Source organism: Sorex araneus, chromosome 2 (genome assembly GCF_027595985.1).
Source record: "Sorex araneus isolate mSorAra2 chromosome 2, mSorAra2.pri, whole genome shotgun sequence".
Lineage (NCBI taxonomy): Eukaryota > Metazoa > Chordata > Mammalia > Eulipotyphla > Soricidae > Sorex > Sorex araneus.
In genome coordinates this window covers 345,857,302-345,879,425 of record NC_073303.1, presented here as the reverse complement: position 1 = coordinate 345,879,425, position 22,124 = coordinate 345,857,302, and the positions used below count along the sequence as shown (strand labels likewise).

Sequence of the window (22,124 nt, the reverse complement as noted above, 5' to 3'; positions counted from 1 at the left end):
GCTATAATGAACAGGGATCCAGTTTAACTTCAAATAAAACCAATGTAAGGCACAACTATTTAGGAATATTTTATATTTTCAAAGTATTCAGGAATTCTTTAATTAGAAAAATAAAGGCAATGGGATTATCTATTAGGTTCTAAAAGTACCCATGAATTAAATCATTCGCATTCCCCACTTAAACAAAACAAACCTTAAGTCACATTGCTGTTAAGTTCTCTTACAGTAAGGAATAAGACCAAACTATGCTAAAGTACAAAACCCTGAAATTCTGGGCATGAAAATAATTTATTGATTAGACATCTGGTTTATTCAAGCATTAGGCCTACTGAAGATAGAATTAACATAGCTCATGGAGTAGAAAAAAAATTCCATCCGGCACCTGCTTCATTTCAAATTTTCTGGGGACAAAATTATGCATTCTACTCAGCCTGACCCTAAAGCACCCGTATGTGCTTGATATTCATTACCTTGAATGGTCTATGAGAAACGTTCTGTACACTCATCTTGGCAAGTATCATTAGTGAGCAACTGTCACAAACATTCCTAGGCATAAGAAATAACACTGCCTGCAGTGAGTCTTTCTGTGAGAGATAATCAAAGAAAAGAATATTATTAAATATAACCTTATAACTAGGAAGGAAATATATGCACTTTGGCCAATGGATTGCTTTTCAGGAAAAGTACCATGAGATGGTCTTCCTATGAGATTAAGCATTGATACTCAACTTTTAATTGATGCACAGAATATTTTATGGTACTAAAAAATCAGTAAAAAAAAGAATTTAGGGAAGAAATGCAGGACTACTAATATGGGAATAACAGCTGCACTTCTTTGGCTAACTCATAAAAATGCCAATTAAACATTTTCAGTCAAATTTCATTTCTTAAAAGCAGATGAACAGTACAATTCAAGAATCCTAATCTAAATATGTACTTGACAAGTGAAGCCTATCTGAGTACGAGGTGAAAAAGTTTCTTGAAAAAAAAAAAAAAGTATCTCCAAATGCCCAAACAATCACTTCTGTAGGCCTTTTGAGTGGGATCATAATCAAAGAACTGAGATTTATTGCTCTGAAAATAAATTGGTAGTACAGTAGTATGAGTCTTGGGTACTAAGCATTATCAGTTGAAAATCTAGTAAGAAATTTGTGGGGGGTGTGCGTGTATATCTATAAGCCAGCTGCCCCGAGAGCAACGAAGATATCTAATATGTTCAGTGAAACCAGACAGTATTTTAAATCTCCACTTTTGGAAGGCATTTAAAAATTACAATTCCAACAGCCCACACACCAAATTAAAAAAAAATTGTAGAAAGCAATTAAAACTACGTTCAAAGAGCTATTTTACCAGCTCAATTTCAGCACCCTAAGGGAAAAATGCATCCATGACTATCACAGATGAAAACAAAATGAATTTCATTGGAATCAGTTATTTTCCCCCACTGAGGTATAAAATCTATATAGAAATTTGATACTATACTGTAACAAATTGTACTTCTCATAGTTCTGTTTTAATTTCCTTTAAACCCTGTTTAATATAGTTTTTTCTTTTTTAAATTGTAAAAATGTTGTCTTCATGATTCTGGATCTGGTTCCAGTTTTTTCATTCATCTTTATATCAATGCTTTAATATACTGGCTACCAGTTCTAATCAGAAAAAAAAAAACACCTCTTGGAAATCTCTTCATTATGACAGCACAGTCAGCGGAAGTTACTGATGTGCAAGCAAACCATAAAAGGTATAGTTTTCTGGAAAGCACATTTCATCTGTTGTTTGTCTGAATATTCTTTACAATGATTCTTGATGAAAGACTCTTCAATCTTGTAAACATCAGTGTGCACAGTCTCGCTACTACAGAGTTTCACGTCCTTGGACAGGAAGGCTGGTTCACAGCTAGTGAAAGCGAGAGGAGTCTAAGTTTTAATGGCTGATAAACCTTACATCCTGCAGAGGAGGAGGAAAAGTACTTTTCCTTTTTTTTTTTTTTTTTTTTTGCTACTTAAGAATGTGGCAGAGATGTTTGCTGAGGTAGCCCAGTCCATCCTTATTTTTCTCCTCCTTTTGTAAATTTGGTCTCAGAATATTTCTGGGAGTGTGACATTTCGAAGAAGCCACTGTTGGGACCGGCTTCCACTGCAGTCTCTGATGCTGGGCACCTGGCTGTCCTCTTCGGTGGCTTTGTCCAGGCACTGGTTACTGTTCACATGCTGCAGGGTTAATTTCTGAAAGTGAGAGAGAAAATGCATTTCTATAAAAATGGAAACCAATTCAGGGTTTTTGTTTGCAATATAAATTTGTTAAAAGACAATGGAGAAAAATTGTCTAAATAAAGTAGTCTCAAGAGCTATGTGGGAGGCAAAGAGGCAGCAGGATACTGTGGGTTAGGCCGGACTTGGAGTACGATGACCTAAATCCTAATTCCCAGTTCTGACATAAGCTCAGAACACAGAGAAATTTGACTTTGTGTGTGTGTATACACACACACACACACACACACACACACACACACACACACACACACACAAATACCTCAGATCAGTGTTTGCTAATTTAGGATCCTTAACCTATTTTCAAAAACCTGTTTCAAAACTGCTTCATTTCCTGTGTGATAAGGTTCTTTAAATTAATTCTATGATTCTAGACCACAAGTCCCTGAGATACGCAGGTCCTTTTAAAGATTCAAAATCATAACATTTATAAAGAAATCCTTAATAAATTGCTGATATGGCAATATACCTTCCTCTTGTTTAGAGTCTAGATGATGCTATTGTGTCTTTTGAAATGGTCAGGACCCCATTTCAAAAGGATAAGACAGATGAGAAGTAATAACTACATACACAATGATCTACACTAATAATGTGTGCAAGGAAAGTGCTCTACCTACTGTATTATTGCTCCGACCCTAGGTCCACTGGCATTTACTCTCTGAAATCAGAGAAGCTATATACCCTACAGTGCTTGGAGCAGCTGACCCCAAAAATGGAAGCTGCAAACACTACAGAAAACCATGGTACAGAATACAGAATCATCTCCAATGGTCATGTTTGCTAAGTCTGACATTGTGAAAGAGACCCAGAATTATAAAAAAATGATCTTTGTCCACTGGCATCTAACAGTCTAATTGTGGATAAGTAACTCCAAAAGGAGCACAGCATTATGGGGGTGAAAATTATAATGAGGATTTATTAGGCAGAGAGAACTAGATAATCTTAGATGGGACATGGGAAGGATATATTCAGGGAATAGCAGGTTAATGATTAAGGTAAAACAGGGTTTGTAGATGGCATCAGATAGGGAGAAGAGAGTCAAAATAATCACTTTTGGACCACTGCATTTAAGGGAAGTAAGACAAAGTAGGGTGTCAAAGGGATGAAAGAACACAGAGAAAGCAAAGAGAAGAAGTTAACAGTAGAAGTGTGTCTAAGGCCGACTGGGAATTAAATCTCTCTCTAGTAATAAGAAAAGCTAAGGAAAACCATGTGTGGATGTTTGCTCCTGGCTTTAGAAGCTATTTTTGCCAAATGTTGGGCCAGGATTGAATGGCAAGAAGCATAACTACCAACCATACACCCACCATCAAGTAACACAGTGGAAACAGTGTTTTTGATATAATCTCTCTCATACAGGGGACTTAAAAGATACACAGGCAACACAGTGTGTGGAACTGTGTGGAAGTCGATGTGGAGGTCTCGTTCTGTTCAGCAGGGAGAACCCTTCGTAGGGCGCAGCCGAAAGAACAGACCAGACGCAGAGCCCAGAGGAGGGAGAAAAGGCATTTATTCTATGGCAGTTACAGTATTTATAACTCCCTGTTGGGAGGAGGTGGTGCCAGGACCCCCAATAGAAATGCAGGGAGTGGCACGGGATTTAGCTAGTAATAAACAAATGCTGATAGGATAAGATCAGTAAGATTAGGAGTGGCAACCTTTGCTAGGTGTGGCATGGGGTTAGCTAGTGATTAAACAAATAGTGACAGGACAAGATCAGTAAGGTAAAATGGCTCCCTACAGAACTGCTCCATAGAACTGAGTTGGGAGCTGGAGACAGGTATGCTGGGGCTGGAACTGTCCACTGAGAAACCAGTATTAATAGTACTGTAAGCAAAAAAGTAGACAAAAGTCTTCGTAACATTCTAATATGAACAGAACTCATGCATGTAAGCAGAAGAAAACCAGGACATGCCAATGTTAGTATGAACAGGATGATTTCATTAAAGCTCAATTTTGCCTAACTATTTAATTCTGAAACCATAAAAACCTACTCCAAAAATAAAACTTTTCTTTTAAGTATATAAATATATCCAGTGCCAAACAGTATTATTCCTCCATGAAATGAGATAACGTACCACTGGGTCATATTCCCAAAGTTGGTTGCCTTTTAAATGGTGGCATTTAAGCATTGTCACTGGGCCATTAAGTTTGGAGACATCGAGGCAAAGGTCATCAGTTCTAATTTCTTTGTTGGCAGTGTAAGAGAAAACCTGAAAAGAAAATAATGTACACATATTAATCTTTTGTTTTTGGGCCAAACCTGGTTCTGCTCAGGGGTTCTATCTCTCTGAAGCTATGTATACATATTAATATACATAAAAATATTAATGAAAGAAATGAACTTTTTATATGTTCAGTACATACTAGGAAGTATGTAAAGATGCAAACTTTTTGGACTTCATTACTGTAATAGAATAATTCAGACAGGATACCAATTTTGTACAGAGAAAAGGAAAAGTAACCTTGAACTTTCTATATACACTGAATATATTGTTGAGAGTTATCATCCAAGTCAAGGGTTGACCCCAAAGGGCAAAATAAATATCACGCACAACAATGTAAACACAGTCTAACAAGGAGCCTTTTATAAATGGCTCCACTTATATCTAATCATTAGATTGAAGGTTCCTATCCTAAAGATCTTTATTTTCTCATTAAAGGTAAAAAAAAAAATTCCTGAGAGATATTATGAGCTAGCAGAAGATTAAAACAAATCTGAAAATTATTCTGTATGAGGTTTTATTAAAATACTCACCTGATTACCTCCCATTCCGTGGCAGTTGAAAATTCCGACTTTTTCATTTTCTTTTCTAGCCATGTTATCCAGGCACTGATTCGTTTCCACATTCCGTATCTATGGGACAACAAATAGTGAAAAATATCAAGAATTAGAGAAATTAGCTAGACATCCTAATATACATATACATTCAAAATCAACCTAAACTTTCCACTACTATGAAAGAACCTTGAATTCCTGATGTAAGAGGTATGAATTGAAGTGGGTGGGTAAAATCACTAGTTACCTAAAATCCTCTGATATTACATTTATGTATGTCATTTTCATATTTTAGGAAAAGATAACTTTCGTATTATATATATTTTTCATTTTTCCGCACCACTCTAGGATTTGCATTTAGCTCAATAAACACTACTTTGCCTAACAAAGCAATTTAGTAACTCCCTATGGATATTGTTAACAAGTAAGGTAAGGGCCATTATCCTGAAAATTACACTGATGACTTTTTTTAGAGGAGAACTGAGATCTTCTTTTCTAATTAAAGAGTTGAATCACTCAATAGATTCACTGTATCCCTGTCATCCTGTTTGCTTATCGATTTGCTCGAGCGGGCAGCAGTAACGTCTCCATTGTGAGACCTGTTCTGTTTTTGGATGTCGAATACACCACGGTTTGTCGGCATATTTTATTCAATTCACTTTAATATTTTTTCTCTGAAGCATTACAGTTTAAAAGCATATGGTAAACAAAAGGAGGGTCAGAGAAGTATCTGCCTTCCATGCAGCTGACACAGGTCTGACCCCAGGCACTGTGTAGTCCCAAAACAAGCATACAGTAAGAGACTGAGGTCGTAACAAAGGGGTCCAGGGCACATACTCTGCCTGGTTTAAATCCTGGCACTGAGCACCACCAGTGCGGCCTCCAGGACCCCAGAGACTAAGCAGTAACAGTAACACACTTCAGGCCCAAACACTGAACAGTTCTGCTGGGCTGGCTGAATATCCCCAGGGTGACCTCCAGAACACTGCTTAGTTAGCTCCCCCTTCACAAAAATAAAAGCATGTAGTTATTAGAAGGGATGTGCTTAGTGGTAGGAAAGACACCCCACATGGAGGTCCTGGCTTCAGTCTCTAGCACCGCAAATTAAAAAAAAGGGTGATTTAAGTCCTGAATCTAGACCTCATGAATGATATCATTAGGCAAACCTGAAGGGAGATGTGCAAAACTCCATCTATCCTGTCACAGAGATAGAAAAAAAAAAAGTCAATGTTTGTTAAATTACTATTATGCCAATATTTTAATAAGGCACTAGCAAGTCGAGATGTGTTATTCCTAAGAAGTCAGGATAAAGAACTGGGACTTAAGCTATGAGACCTTCAGGTTTTTTGTTTGTTTGTTTGTTTTGTTTTTGCTTTTTGGGTCACACCCAGCGATGCTCAGGGGTTACTCCTGGCTTTGCACTCAGGAATTACTCCTGGCAGTGCTTGGGGGACCATATGGGATGCTGGGGATCGAACCCGGGTCGGCCGCATGCAAGGCAAACGCCCTACCCGCTGTGCTATCGCTCCGGCCCCGAGACCTTCAGGTTTAAATCTAAATGACTCAAACCATTTTTTTAGCATAAATTTCCTAAGAGTAACTGAGAGATAGTATGTCAGCTCTATGCTGAGATTAAGTTATTTCAGAACAAAGTTGCTTCAGAAATAGCAGTAATCTGCACTGTCACCTTATCACTAGTTACTTACATATGGCTATTCCATCAAAATAGGAAACCCAGTTCATGTAAAATAAGATTTTCCAACATTTTAATATGCATCTGCCACTCCACCTAGCCATTACAATTGTTATCCAAACAATAGTAATTCTTACCTCATTCCCCTAGAAACCTCCTTCTCTTGATATTCCCTATTTTAAATCATACAACTCGTGCAATTATCTAAGATGGAAATTTGGGGTCCTTCCTATCCCAAGTCTAGCATGTCAGATTAATCCAGCAATAATTTTACCATGTAATCCATGGTAGGTGGTCAGTGAAGCCCAGTTGAGATGGTTATGGGCCTCTACTAGCGTCTGACAACACTTTTCCAAAATGCAAAGGTGAAATGAAGTGATGCTATTACATTCAAGGTAAAGATGGATCTTTTGCAGGAAGGCAGCAAGAAAGCTTGCCTCAATAAATGTGTCTTTTATAGCTCGTGTGTGTATGTGGGGGGACATCTGTTTGTACTTCTGCCCGGTGAACGGTCAGAGAATTTGCTTTTCAGGGAATAATTCCCTTCTCTTTGTACAATCACATGTGAATGACCTCTGCTCTGGGGTATTAAGGTGAATTCTTGAGAACATGAAAAACAAAGATGACCTGGCGGTAAATCTGGAAAACAAACAATTCTGTCCTTTTTTGTTTGCATTTTGATTTAGGGCCATATCCAAGCAATGTTGGGGCTACTCCTGGCTTTGGAATCAGTGTGGTATGAGGGATAGAAACTGGGGTTTTGGCATGATCCCAGACCTTTGAATGACCTTGACAGCTCAACAATTCTGCCCTTGCAGAAGAACAGTTAATGTTTGTTAAGTGGGAGTTAAACTTTGAAGTCTTTAGAGAAGACTTGAACAAATATATTTTCTAGGTTCAGGATTATAACTCCATGATTGACACTATGTAACCAAGTATTAGTTTCTAGTGAAAGGCAGAGAAAGTGGTGACCTACTGGCTCCAATGTTTACACTGGGAGGCAAATAAGAACTAGAGCTCTTTTTTCTCCCCCTAGCACAGTAGGTAGGGTGTTTGCCTTGCACACAGCTGACCTGGGTTCGATTCATCCATCTCTCTCAGAGAGCCCGGCAAGCTACTGAGAGTATCCCGTCTGCACGGCAGAGCCTGGCAAGTTACTTGTGGCGTATTCAATATGCCCAAAACAGTAACAACAAGTCTCACAATGGAGACGCTACTGGTGTGCACTCAAGCAAATTGATGAACAACAGGACAAGAGTGCTACAGTGCATTCTTTTAAATTAAAAACTATGATTTACAAATTTATTGATAGTTGAGTTCTTACCTAAACTAAATAGAGTTGGTTATTCATTTTAAGAAGCCACTGAAAAAAACTTTAGAAAACAGAGAATGACATAAAATGTGGGCACGTTTCAGGAAAAAGAAAAAAAATACATAAAAGAATTTAAGATGGTTGTAGTAAAATGTGACTTCTTTGTTGGATGTCTAAAATGAATCAGAACTCAAAAAATAAACTCATATCCTCTCACAAGTCAGGAAGTATGAGCTACCTCCCATGTTCTCCCACACTTCAGAGGGTACTTTCAATTCCAAGTTATATCTTGATGACTATCCTTCAGAGACATACAAAATGTCCTCTTGCTTGGAAATCATCAGAAACCCCTAAACTAAAAGGCAAATTTGATATGGAAAAAGTTATATTCCTGAGGTTCTCCTTAACTTTGCAGGAAAATAACTACTGACAATTTATAGACCTGATATATTTTTATGAGTTGTTTTAGGATGAACGGTATCTGATCTGAGAGCAAGGGTGACTGTATCGAATATTATCGTATAGTGTCCTCATAGTCATGAGTGTTTAAATCACTGTTTGGCAGGATGGCCATCTCCTTTAGGCCTAGCAGGGAAAAATAGGTGAAATGACAAGACAGATGAATATCCTCCCATGTGGGTGATTTTTGTGAATGTCTCCAGTATTGTACATTAGAACTCTGTGATGATGGAAACGGTTTGTGCTAACCATATATGAACCCAAGGTGGCTGCATGCAAGGCAAGCGCCCTTGCTGCTGAGTACTTTATGTGACTATTATGGTCAAGGAACTGAAATTTATTTAATCTTATGCTGTATCTAGCTAGTGGCTGTCACAATGAGTATGCAGGACTAGATGCTGATATGAAGGAGGGAAGTTTTTCACTGTTTGTGAAGGGCCACTTGCCAACGATGGGAAACAATGAGCACAGTGCTATGAAGCCCAGTCTCGACATCCTTGGCACTATGAAAGGGACGTGGAAGTGCCCATGTTTGATCTATACTTTCTAGAAAAGTAGATGTTCTAAAGGAATTTTTAAATACTGGAGCGATAGCACAGCGGGTAAGGCATCTGCCTTGCACACGGCTGACCTGGGTTCAATTCTTTCATCCCTCTCGGAGAGCCCAGCAAGCTACCAAGAGTATCCTGCCTGCATGGCAGAGCAGGCTACCTGTGGCGTATTCAATATGTCAAAGCCAGTAAAAAGTCTCACAATGGAGATGTTACTGGTACCCGCTCAAGCAAATCTATGAGCAACAAGATGACAGTGATACAGTGATCAAGGGAGGTGGTTAGTGGACTAACCTTGTTACAAGATTTTTTTTTTAATGACTGATTTAACCCATCTGTAAACAGAGCCTGACAAGTCAACCAAAACTACCATGTACAGAAAAAGTTCTATCTTATCAATAGCAATGCAATAGTAGAACTAAAGTGGCCAAAGTGAGCTCAGGGTATAGGGATATGCAGATCTGGACAGGTTCATAATCTCTAAGACAGTGACTTCTAAACTATGATCTGAGCAACAGTATCTGGTCAGGTGTTGACACATGTACCACTTAAAAGAGGCGTTTTGTAATCAATGTTTAGGAAATACCAGATTAAACAGGTTTCCTTATTGGAGGATTTCTTCAGTAAGGGCAAATAACAGAGGGTGAAATCTGTTTTTTACACAGAAAGCCAGCTGGCAGAGGTGGGAAAATGGCAAGTTTGCTTTGGCAATTATCCACTGTGGGTTAAACAAATGGCTCTTTGTAACATGCCTATATGCCGGCCCAGCTAACAATGCCTAGGTGTTGTCTAAAATTGGGTCAGTTCAAAGAAAAAACAAGCATTCTAAGGGGAAGTTATACAAGCAGCTGCTCTTAAATCTTCTCATGCCACATAACCCACCCTGGAACTTTCCTGACTGAGGTTAGAACAATTAGAACAGATGTTCAGTAACTACTAAGGTAAACACAACTAGATTGAATGGTTTCACTCTAACTTACCGCTCCCTGCTCTGTGATCTATCTGCTCTCTCCCAAGCCCCCATCACCTACTCCAACCAGTGGTCAACTGAAGAAACAAGACATTAGGAACACTAAAGAGTGCCAGCAAATCACCCAATGCTTGAGGAGTGTCAAGATTCTTTCCAGCCTTCAGAATGAACCAAAGTGTCCAGACCTTGACCCCAGAGTTCTAGTCTTCAGATAATACAATAATAAACTTCTTTGTATAAGCCACTTAGTTTGTGATAGTTTTTTTGCATAATGGCAAACCCAGAGAACGAATGAAATCCTTACTGTGATCAGACCACTGTGATTAAGAGAAGGACTTATTTTGACTTCCTACACTTAAGTTTGTGCTTTGGCTGGGCGGCAGAATACATGGACTTGATATTCTAGGAATGTGGAGGACAGAACACAAGAAATAGTTCCTGTGACCATCCTGGCTAAGATAAAACTCTCCCTCATGAAACCCTACCCAGGGACACCGACAAAGCATATCTAATTGTGTTATAAATATTAGTAAGCAAATTATTTCAGGTTGAGAGTTGTTGCTAAATTCTAAAAGCAATAAATATAGTTATATCAGAAACAAACATGACTGCCAACATTTCTTCCAACTTCTCAAACCAAATTGATATTAGAACTCCTTAAGGAAAATGAATGGTAGCAAAAAATTCAATTTATTGTAAATTGGTTTTTTTTTTTTGCTTTTTGGGTCACACCCGGCGATGCACAGGGGTTACTCCTGGCTCTGCACTCAGGAATTACCCCTGGCGGTGCTCAGGGGACCATATGGGGTGCTGGGAATCGAACCTGGGTCGGCCGTGTGCAAGGCAAATGCCCTACCCGCTGTGCTATTGCTACAACCCCAGGAAGAGCATTCTTACTTGAATAAATTATAACAAAAAATTAACAAGGTTATGAGATAAATAATCTGTCAATTAATTCATAACCATACTTAAGATTATGAATTTTCATGTGCAGATACTCCTTTCATAGAAGTCTAATCTCTATTATTTCTGATAAGTAAAAACGTGTGAAAACATAGAATACATTTTTCTTACCTCTCCCAAAGAGAAATAGTGACGTGGAATCTGAGAATCAGGATAAATATTCTCTAGGTACCAAGAGAAGGGTTTGCATTGGAGTTTGTGTCTTAGACCAAGTCTTGATGCTATATCGCCATACTCCACCTTCGTAACACCTGTTATAATAATTGAATCTGAATTATTCAGGTAATAACTAGGTAACTACTTATATATTGCATCTAAAAAGGGGAAAATTGTACCATTTTGGAGATGTGAAATTATGTGTGATATACCATGAAGGATATCTCCCAAAGGAGAAACATAAAAGCGTACCATATTTTTCAAAGAAAATTTTTAGAATGAAATATAGGATCAGAAAACTGTATTTGTTTCTGGTCTTGGACCAAACCTAGCTGTGCTCAGGAGATCATATGGGGTTGGCAGGGATCAAACCAGAGTCGGCTGCAGGTACACATCTTACCCCCTGAATTTTCCAGCCCCAGAAAACTTTTAATATATGTTAAGGTAAAATCAAATATTGTTTAAGTTTTTCACACAACTAACTGAACTGCACAGTCTTGTGGTAATTAAAAAAATGGGAACACATGAATGGTCAGGATGTCAGGCAGATATTCTGACAAAACTCTAATAGCAGAAAGAAGTTCCTAGAGAGAAATCCCATGAACTATAATATAAGGTTTTGCAGGCCTTTAGATACTTGACACTTAAATGTTTAGTGTGGCATTTATGTTAAAAACAAAACATGAATAACACCTGAGCTATGTAATACTAACGTAGAAAATTTTTTATTATTGCTAATATATCAGGCATTCTACTAAACACTTCCCATACTGTGTGTGATTTCACTTACTCTAACCTATGAGATGTTTTCACTTCTGCTCAAAGCTTCTTTTTCGATCCCTTCTTACCTCTCCTCAGAAGGCATTATAATCAGGCACAAGAGTTAATTGTCTTGTATTTTTAATGCAAAATAATGTTAACCTGGAGAAATTATATAGAAGAAATTCTTGAATTCATCCATCCACACTTCTGCAAGTCGTCTGTTATTTTTATTAATGATCTGCCCAGTGCCCCCTGGAAATGTGTAAGGTGTTGCCTTCCGAAACACATGTCCAACATGCGAGCAGGTAACAATCTCCAGAGTTCCTCCACACTGCCAAATCTGAAAATAACAGCAAGCTTAGGCACTGAATGTTTCAAAAGAAGACTTCACACTTACTCAGTTTCACAGTTAGAATTTCCCAGGATGAAGGGCATACAATGGGGCTTGATGTGGGATGGTCACAAGACCCAAAATTCCTCAGGAACAAACCTTTCTCTAACATTTTTTGTTGTACTCAAACCAGAAATTGAAGCATAAATTCAAAAAAAGTTATAAAAGCTAACTAAATATGCAGAAGACATAAGGTCCAAAGCAGTATTTTCCAAACTACAGTCCATGATTCATAAAAGAATCATAATCTGATATCTGATAAATTTTCATCAAATACTATATAATTTGGTTTAACATATTTACTAATGTGTTCACGGTCAGAATGACCAGTTATAATTTGACCAAATAACTTCGATCATAAAATTCCGACAGAATCCTGTCTGTTCCCTCTACTCCACATTCGTGACATAGGAGAACCTAGGGATATAAACAAGATCTTTCATAAATTATTTGGGAGGACAGTAATAGCATGCTCTATTGTATTTTTGAGAATGGAAAAACAAAAAGGTTTTAAAAGTTATGACTTAACTCAGTGAAGTTATCCTTTAAAAATAAAATTTTCCACAGTTAAACATGTAATATTTACAATTAAAGCAAATATTGAAAAATCTTGATTCTGTTAAGTGTTCAATGAGTAATATTTTCCTAGGATTTTAAGATGATACAGTGGAAAGATCTATAAACTGCATTAAGCAGCACTTTTTTTTTTTTTTTCACCATCCAGTGGTGCTTAGGGGACCACAAAGAGGTGTGGGGGATTGAACCCGGGTTGGCTGCATGCAAGTCAAGTGCCCTTACCACTGTACTATCTCTCTAGTTCCGAGAGCAGCATTTTTAAATTGGTGGTCATAAGGCTCCTGTGAGCCCCCAGGATGTTCCAAGGGAGCCAATAAGTGAAAATCATGTCAACAGGGAGGCCACAACACAAGATTAGGGGGCCAACTGGTATGGTGGAGGAAGGGGCACAGGAAAGAAGGAGGTCAGAAGGGGACCATGGTCAGAAAAAAAGGCTGAGTGAGAAACACTGCTCTCGAGTCGGGGCCTCTCCAGTAAGAAGTGATTAGGTGTTATGGGAAAGAACAATTTTCACACCAAGAGCACAAAGTCTATTACATCAAGCAAAATGATGAGGGACAAACACTAAAGTAGTATATGTACTATACATTATTTTTAAAATTAATTTTAGAACTTTAAATATTTCTAGAAAATAATGGCAGTTTGACATAACTAGGGAATCGGTATGTTTTATAATTCTTAAAACAGCAAAATCATGTGTTTTAAGTTTTGGGGCCATATCCAGTTGGTGGTTAGGGCTTATTCCTGGCAAGCGCATGGGACCACATGGGGTGCTGGGGATTAAACCTGGGTTGGCCACAGTAAAGCAAGTGCCCTACTGGCTCTACTATAGCTCAAGTCCCTGGAATCATTTATTTTAAGCAGTTTACAATGAACCTTTCATAGTATAATCAATTTCTTTTGTGGACTAAAGGTGTTTTAGTCCCATTAAACTCCAATTAAATTCAATTTATTTAAGTTTTTAAAAAATTTAGAGGTAACAAATAAGTAAAGAATTTCTATATTTGAGTTTAAACAGACTACTTTTTTACAAAGGGAACTTACCCTAAAAGAAATTTCTAGGTTTTCTCCTCCCCAAATATCCATTCCAGCATCATATGTTCCAATTTCCTGAAAATAATCTCTGTCTATTGAAAAAAGGCCTCCTGCCATTGTAGGTGTTCTGAAATTCAATCATAATATTATATGGTTAATTAAAATTTAAATTTAAATTCAGTTTTTATTTATACGTATAGTTAATGACCATTTATGATTACAAAACAAATGCTTATTCTTGCACTTAGAAACTTATGCAGTCCCTCAGGCTTTGTTTTTACACTGTTATCTATCTGTTCTGATGAACAATGGGACGACAGTGCTAGTGTTACACCTATCCCATCATTTTGATGGCTGTATCTACGCTATAGCTTCTGTCCTAAAATCCTTTTCTGCCTAAAGGCTCTTCCTATTCTTGTATATTTCTTGATCCTCAGATCCTGACTGGGCTTCCCACTCAAACTCCTTAAATCGAAGTTATATTTCATAATCCTTCCCACCTGATGATGTGTTCTTACTCAATTGATCCTAGCAACCATATATTAACCATCTAGACCCATATTAATAACTCTAAAATGCCAGGCTTCTGGCATGGTGATTTGTCACCATGTAAACTGTAACTCAGAGACTAAATAGGATGATAACAATGCAACGATTTTTTTCCACAACTAATTGGAAAGTTTAAGCAAAGGAATACTGAAGTACAGAATAAGATCAAAACATGGCCCATGTATGCAAGCAAAGTGGTAGAAACAGGTAGACCTAAGCAGAAAAATTACAATGAATGAGAACATAAATAAATGAAAATCAGTTAACCATTTGTTTCCATAAACCATGAGTATGGAGAAAGAAACGGAAAACGAATAGGATCAGGAAACTTCAGGGAAAGAGTACACTATGAAGAGAATAGTCTAGGGCAACCTGGTTATTTGTGTGGTATTGAACATATTTCCAGCCCTTGTGAGGACAGCAGTATGTGACTTTCTAGGGGAAATAGCTTCTTTACAAAAAAGTTACAATTTTTTTTTTTCTTTTTGGGTCACACCCAGTGATGCACAGGGGTTACTCCTGGCTCATGCACTCAGGAATTACTGCTGGCGGTGCTCAGGGGACTATATGGGATGCTGGGAATTGAACCCGGGTCGGCCACGTGCAAGGCAAATGCCCTACCCGCTGTGCTTCCACTCCAGCCCAAAAAAGTTAGCAATCATTTTGACTTTAGAAGAGAAAAAAAAGAAAAAAAAAAACCTAGTCTTAGGAGTAAGAAAGAATAGGCCAATTCCCAAAGTTCTTGCTTTTTTTTTTTTTTTTTGGTTTCGTGGCTATACCCAACTGTGGCCAGCTTACTCTGTGCTCTGTGCTCTGGGGACCATATACATTAGGAATCAAACCAGGATCAGTCAGGTGCAAGGAAGACGCCTTAAATACTGTGTTGTCTCTCTGCCCCCCAGTGCTCTCTTGATCTGGATTTGGGATATTACAAATGTTAGAATCATGTGCTAAAGCTTCTGTTTGCACTTTTGCATCCCTCTGCCCACTCCCATATCAGAAAACCATAGTTTTACAAAGTTATCTGACTACAAAAAGTTTAAGGACCTTGAATTATGACAGTAAATTGAATTATCAGCAGGATAGTTAAAAACCCCTAAGCTAGGGAAGGGCTCGCTGGCTAGAGGGAAAGGATACAGAATGAGCGAAACTCTTGCCAGAACTAACTTGAATCTAGAGAAAGCAAATCTGAGACGCTAAAAAGAAAGTGTGCTTTTGAAGGAATTCTCAATTACTACAGAAGGAGCAGGTGTAAGCAGCTAGAATAAAAATCTGATAATCTCAATTTAAGTAATCTCAATTTAAGATTGTGACGAGCACGCAGATTTCACCCCTCTCTGAAAAATTCTGTGACTAAGTATAAAACAGAAGGAAAAATTGTACTGATGAAAATCCTTGTTATGCTTTTGTCACTCCTAGTCTTCTTTTTTTTAAACATTTGAAACAATTTTTTGTATCCTCCCAAGAAGCCAGCAATTAGCATCCAGATGGTACATGACTGAATTTATTTTATACTTGGTGCAAAGACCCTATTTTAGGTAATATTTTCACATATTGATATAGAAGAACTAATTAAGGGGCAGTTTACGTTAAATATTATCCTTAAGTAAAGTTAAAAATGATTTGTAAAATTTTGCATATGTGTGTATATATGTGCATCTGGGTGTGTACACACACAACCTTAATTCCTCATTTATATACATGAAAATTTATTATTATTAAACAGAATAAAATTCCTCTTTAAAATACACAGGTGAAGTTTGGCTTTCAACTTCAAATGCTTCATGTCTCTTAAAATGCCTTATAATCCTTTTTGATTTGATTTCCAAAGTTTCACAATCCCCTGCCAGTGATAGGGAACATGTTTCCAACCTAATTTACCTCACAGGAAGTGTCCGATCACCTTTCCTTCTGTCCATTTCTCTTTGGGGAACAGGATACCAGCGAAAATTGAGCTTCCAGTTGAAGCCGCCATAGGTCATATCAGAGCCTGCCATGTACTCAAAAGTATCATCACTGATCACGTCAATGATAGGACAAACGACCGTTCTCCTGCAATTGTTAAATCAAATTGAAAGAATCACTTAACTTTCCCATTTGAGTCCTAACATAATCACAAAACAACTGTTACCTGGCATTTTTTAAATTAAAATATAATCTGTAATTTCAAGGCCAATGGTGAGAATGTTCTTGCCAAATTCTAACAAGCTACATAGTTTTTACTACCCCTAAGTCATTTCTACTTTAGTACATTTGCCACATGTAAAAATACTATTTCTATAGTTTGCAAAACAGCACTATTAATGACTATATATTTAATCCTCTTAAAGTAATAGTTTTAATAGACAACTCTTGGACATTTGTGTTCTATTTCATAAATGAACAAGCTTATATACACAATATTCCACTTTGCCTTGGGAAAACTTCTAGAGTGAGATTGCTGAATTAAGTCAAGGAACTTTTTGTACAACTATTCTTTATTTTCTAAAAATGTTACATGCATATGTATTTCATCATACAGTTGCTCACAACTTTGGATGCTATAATATCCTCAAATTTCTGCATATGGTAATGTTAAACAGCATGTTTAGAAATAAAAACTTTATTTTTAGGCGGGGGAGACAGCTCAAGTGATAGAGCACAAATCTAGCAAATACAAGGCTGGCCCTGTTTTGATTTGCAGCATGACATGGACCCTGAGAACACTGGGTGTAGATTAGTGGCCCCCAAAGCACCACAGGATGTGGCCTAGATGGGGCGCTCCTCCCCAACACAGCCAAACTGGGTAAGACCCTGGTGGCCTCCTGGACGTTCCACCATTAACTCTTGATTTCCTCAAAATAGTCTGCGGTTCCTGAGCTATAGAATGTAGTGCTATAGTGGTGCTATAGAATGTAGCCCCTATAAATAATAAAGTAATCCAGAGACAGCACAGTGGGTAGGGTGCCAGCCTTGCAGACATGATTTAATTTGATACCTGGCACCCCATGTGGTCCCCTGAACTTGCCAGGAATAATGCCTATGGACAGAGCCAGGAGTAAGCCCTGGGCACCGAAACAAAAATTAAAAGTTGTTTAAGAGAAAAAATTATATTTTCATATTAAAAAGAATATTCTTAATTATATTTTTGATAAATTATATATATATTTAAAATATTTTGGATTTTTTTTTGTAAATCTGAAAATGTCACACATGACCACAGCCCACTCTAAGGTACATCCCTTGACAGTCACATTTCAGAAAATATGCTATCTTTCCCATCCAGGCGATATATTTTTTTTTCTTTTTGGGTCACATCTGGCAATGCTCTGGGGTTACTCCTGGCTTTGCACTCAGGAATTACTCCTGGCGGTGCATGGGGTACCATATGGGATGCTGGAATTGAACCCGGGGTTGGCCACATGCAAGACAAACATCCTACCCACTGTACTATTGCTCCAGCTCCCCAGGGGATTTTTTTTTTTTAAAGAAACCTTTTCCTACTCCAAATGATAAAGCTATTCTATGTAATTTTTGTCTTTACTCCCTACAGAAATGATTTTTAGGTAGAATGTGAATTAAGATTTAGCTTCACTTATGTTCCCATGGTCACCAATTTACTCAGCACTATTTGAGGATCTATCCCTTTCCCCACTGGAATTATTAGTGTCAGCTCTGTTTCCCTGTAAACTCTGGGATGGTGTCTAGACACTATTGTTTTGTAAGTAAGTCTTAGTTGTGAATTCCTTCATTAATATACTACTGCCAATTAAAGTGAGTCTTGATATCTGGTACGAAGGACATGTTCTACTGTACCTATTTTCCTTCAGCAGTATCTTCATGATTTGTTTTGCTTCTTTTGGGCCTTACCCCACCTATGTTCAGGGGTTACTCCTGGCTCTGTGCTCAGGAGTTACTCCTGGTTCTGTGCTCAGGAGTTACTCCTGGTTCTGTGCTCAGGAGTTACTCCTGGCCATGCTCAAGGACCACACAAGATGCTGGGGATCAAACCCAGGTCAGCTGCATGAAAGGCAAGCGCTCTACCCGTTGTATTATCACTCCAGCCCCGCTTAAGATGATTTTTTAAAAACTGCATTTTCAGAGAAATGTAAGAGTCAAGTTCTCTTTAAGAAAATCCCGTGTTTAAGCTAATTAGAGAGAGAGAACAGAAGGGAATGCCCTGCCACAGTGGCAGGGTGGGGTGGGGGGAGATGAGATTGGGGAGGGTGGGAGGGATGCTGGGTTTACTGGTGGTGGAGAATGAGCACTGGTGAAGGGCCGAACTTTGTATGAGGGAAGCATAAGCACAAAAGTGTATAAATCTGTAACTGTACCCTCACGGTGATTCACTAATTAAAAATAAATAAATTAAAAAAAAACACAATAAAAAAAAGAAAGAAAATCCCGTGTTTAGATCAGAATTGGAAGCACACTAGATTTACAGTTCAATGTTTGAATAACTGGAATTTCCACATGTACTTTTCTATTCTAACTTCTGTCCAATATAGTACATTCTACTAAATGTCAGTTAGCATTCTATATCATATATCTTGTATTACATATAAATTTGGTTTATAATTTCCATTGCTATCATAAATAATATTTGTTATACCTATTCAAGTCTATATTATACACATATATTTGTATCATCATTTAAAATGAAGATACTCCTTTTTTCCTTTGGTTTCTGGGACATACAAGGTAGTCTCAGGGAAGCTTGTACTGGAGTCTGATCCCGAGGCTCCCCCATGCAAAGCTATGGCCCATCCTTCTGAGTTCTCTCCCCGGCCCAGAGGGATTCTTCTTTTTTTTTGTAACAGTTGTTTTGGGAATATATTTGGCAGTGCTCAAGGCACCATGTGGGGTACCAGGAATTGGACGGAACCCGATTCAGTCATATGCAAGGCCAGCACCTTACATGCTGTACTATCTCTTCAGTCTTCCACACCCCTAATGTTTCTTAAAACATGTTCTTAAATTTTCAAAGGGGGTTGAGTTGTTTCCATCTTCTTTATTTTCATCTGATAAATTCCCCATTTGTTTCAATACACACCAAGCTCTTGAAATAAGGAAGCTCTCTTTGGTTTGGTGTGATTTATTACTTATTCCAAAAGAAGGACATGGTCAAGTACTTTCTGTAGGTGTCTGTTACTATTCTTCCCAGCCTAGGTAAGGCCTCAGCCTCGTCTCCTGTCCAGTGGGTCATGGTAAAGGATCACTTTTACCTATATTCAGAAGAAACCTCACAAGTGAAAGCTGGCTTTAAATGTTTGGGCAGCTCACTTGTTCTTATTTAATTCTGAGATCTGTGAAATTTCTTCATTGCCAACTCAGTAAAGCATTAAAAAAATGTCTTATTTTATCCAGCTTCTTCAGCTGACAGTTATTCATGTTTAATCTAGCATACCATCCAAATTGGAAATATCTCTGGTTGTTACTTCAGCTAATTCCTCTTTGATATTTCTGACATCTCCCATCATTTTCTCTCTGTGCTCCTATTTCATAAAGGTTATGTTTTATTTTTTAAAAAATTATTCCCTAAATACTTTTATATTACTTAAATAATATAAAAGTATTATTCCTCCTAGTCCTTCTTCAGGTAATATTCTCTTTTCTAAAGCTATCTTTAGGAAATATCTTCTTATTACACTAATGCTTTTTTTTCCCTCTTCAACTTTGAACGGGAAGAGAGATGTACGGTCATCATTTGCTAAGGAACAGATGCAAGTGCATTAGCTCTTGCCATGCTCCATATGGTTCATCAGTTTATCTTGCTAAAATCTAAACCTTATCATTGACACAGAGAGCCTCTAGCTCAAATTCCAGTGACAAGCAAAAATTCAAATAATACAGGTCAAGAAGACTAAAGTTAGGTTACCTCCAATATATACAAGCCATCAGAGGTAAATCTCTGAAAAACGTGTGTCATGAAAGACTACAAGCAGGGTCATGCACTCCCCACATACAACCAAGCATTTGAGGATGCAACACACGTCTCCCCAAGTCCTTCTATTTCTTGCTGTGCTGAAAGTTGAGAACTATAGTCCCAATAAGAATGTAGGTAAAAATAAGATGACTTGTCTACTCCAGTGTTAATTTTAGAGAACAGGGACAAGCAAAGGATTTAACTTCTCTGATTTCACTCACTATCCATCTGTTCTGTTTCTACTTAGCGAAAAGTGGGTTCAGTATATATCCTAACAATGTGCTTCCTAATCCATTTTCATTAACAACACAGTTTACAGACATTTTGTCCGGACTTGAGAGTGTGGCTGTCTTCATATTTACATATGTATCATGAGTATTTTATTATTATTTTTGTAGTAATGGTGCTGAAGACTGAACCTAGGGACTCACACATGCAAGACTAGTGCTTTACCACTGAACCACATTCCTAGCCCTATCATGATCTTGAAAAAATGTTTTAGAGGAAACTTACTATTATTATTATTATTATTACTACTATTTCTATTATTACAGTGCTCAGGCCTTACTCCTGGCTTTTCACTCAAGGATCACTCCTGGTGTTACTCCAGGGACGGTATGGGGTTCTGGGGATTAAATTTGGATCGGCTTTGTGCAAGCACCTTACTCCAATGGCACTATTGCTCCAGCCCCAAGAGGAAATTATTTATCTTTATTTTAAAATGGTACTTTACAACTTACCACACGGTTTATGCCAAATGCACGTAAGCTAAATTCACAGCACAAGACAATTACCTGTCATGTTTGATCCTGGCTAAGAGAGGTTCCAGCCATCCCACTGTACACTCACAGTGAGCATCTAAGAAGGTGATCACTTGGCCTTTAGACACTGCAGCTCCTTTTAATCTAGCTCTGATCAATCCAGACCGTTGTTCCATTCGAATTACATGAACTGGTACTTTTAATTTTTTCACATAGCTCTCTAGAGGTCTTTTCAAAAAGTCTGTGGGGGAAATAAAAAAAACAACATGAAAAAAAAATAACCTGCTACTACGCAGGAATAATTTTATTTTACAGTATTCATTCAACATGTATTTAATGAGCACTTTCAGTGAAGCTTCCTAACTCATTACCAACTTATTCTGGTACAGGAAGTCTTTTATTTCCTGAGTGCATTTTCCAGGAGTTGCTTCTACTTAACTGGAGATGAAATTAGGAGGGAGGCTTAGGCTCAGTCAAGGATAGGTATCTTATCACAGTTTTCCAAGCAATTCTATGTAAGAATCAATTCTCTTTCTAACGGTGTTAAGATTCAAGAACAGAAAGAATGTCCATCAGCATTAAACTCAAACCCCTAAAGGGAGAAAGAACAGAATATGCAATAGCTGTAAGCTCAGAACATGTGGAACTTCTTAAAAAGGCAGAAATGGATTTTTACCAACTACCAAAGTTGCTGATCCTATACACTGTATCAAGAAGCTGCAAAAGAAGCCTGCTAGACTAGACAGAGATGTTCAATAGATAAGGAGGTCTAAATATAATGTTTTATAGGGGCGAAAGGTCATTGAAGAGGAGAAGGAGAAATAAGAGTACGCAGATATGTATGAAGTCAAAAGATTTCCCAAAAAGTTCTGATAGAAATAAGAAAAATGACTGCCTGCAAAGAATATAACTGATTTGAAAAAAGTAAACCAATGCTCAGTGTCTTCAAAGCAAAAGGAAAGTTCCTCAGGTTAGTGAAATTTATGCTAAAC

General features: G+C 37.8%; 1 protein-coding gene across 4 annotated transcripts in view; it reads right to left on the bottom strand.

Annotated features, from left to right (window-relative positions):
* Positions 1-56: 56 nt before the first annotated feature.
* Positions 57-22,124, bottom strand: part of GALNT1 (polypeptide N-acetylgalactosaminyltransferase 1) — a 104,808-nt gene continuing 82,740 nt past the window's right edge. For all 4 annotated transcript variants that reach the window (XM_055127990.1, XM_055127988.1, XM_055127991.1 and 1 more), the window contains 8 exons: positions 21,166-21,373; positions 16,348-16,518; positions 13,927-14,044; positions 12,075-12,255; positions 11,109-11,248; positions 5,029-5,127; positions 4,349-4,483; positions 57-2,225 (listed from right to left, as the gene is read on the bottom strand). In XM_055127990.1, the coding sequence (XP_054983965.1) occupies positions 2,079-2,225; positions 4,349-4,483; positions 5,029-5,127; positions 11,109-11,248; positions 12,075-12,255; positions 13,927-14,044; positions 16,348-16,518; positions 21,166-21,373 (1,199 nt within the window). In that variant the 3' untranslated portion in view covers positions 57-2,078. The remainder of the gene's footprint in view (positions 2,226-4,348; positions 4,484-5,028; positions 5,128-11,108; positions 11,249-12,074; positions 12,256-13,926; positions 14,045-16,347; positions 16,519-21,165; positions 21,374-22,124) is intronic.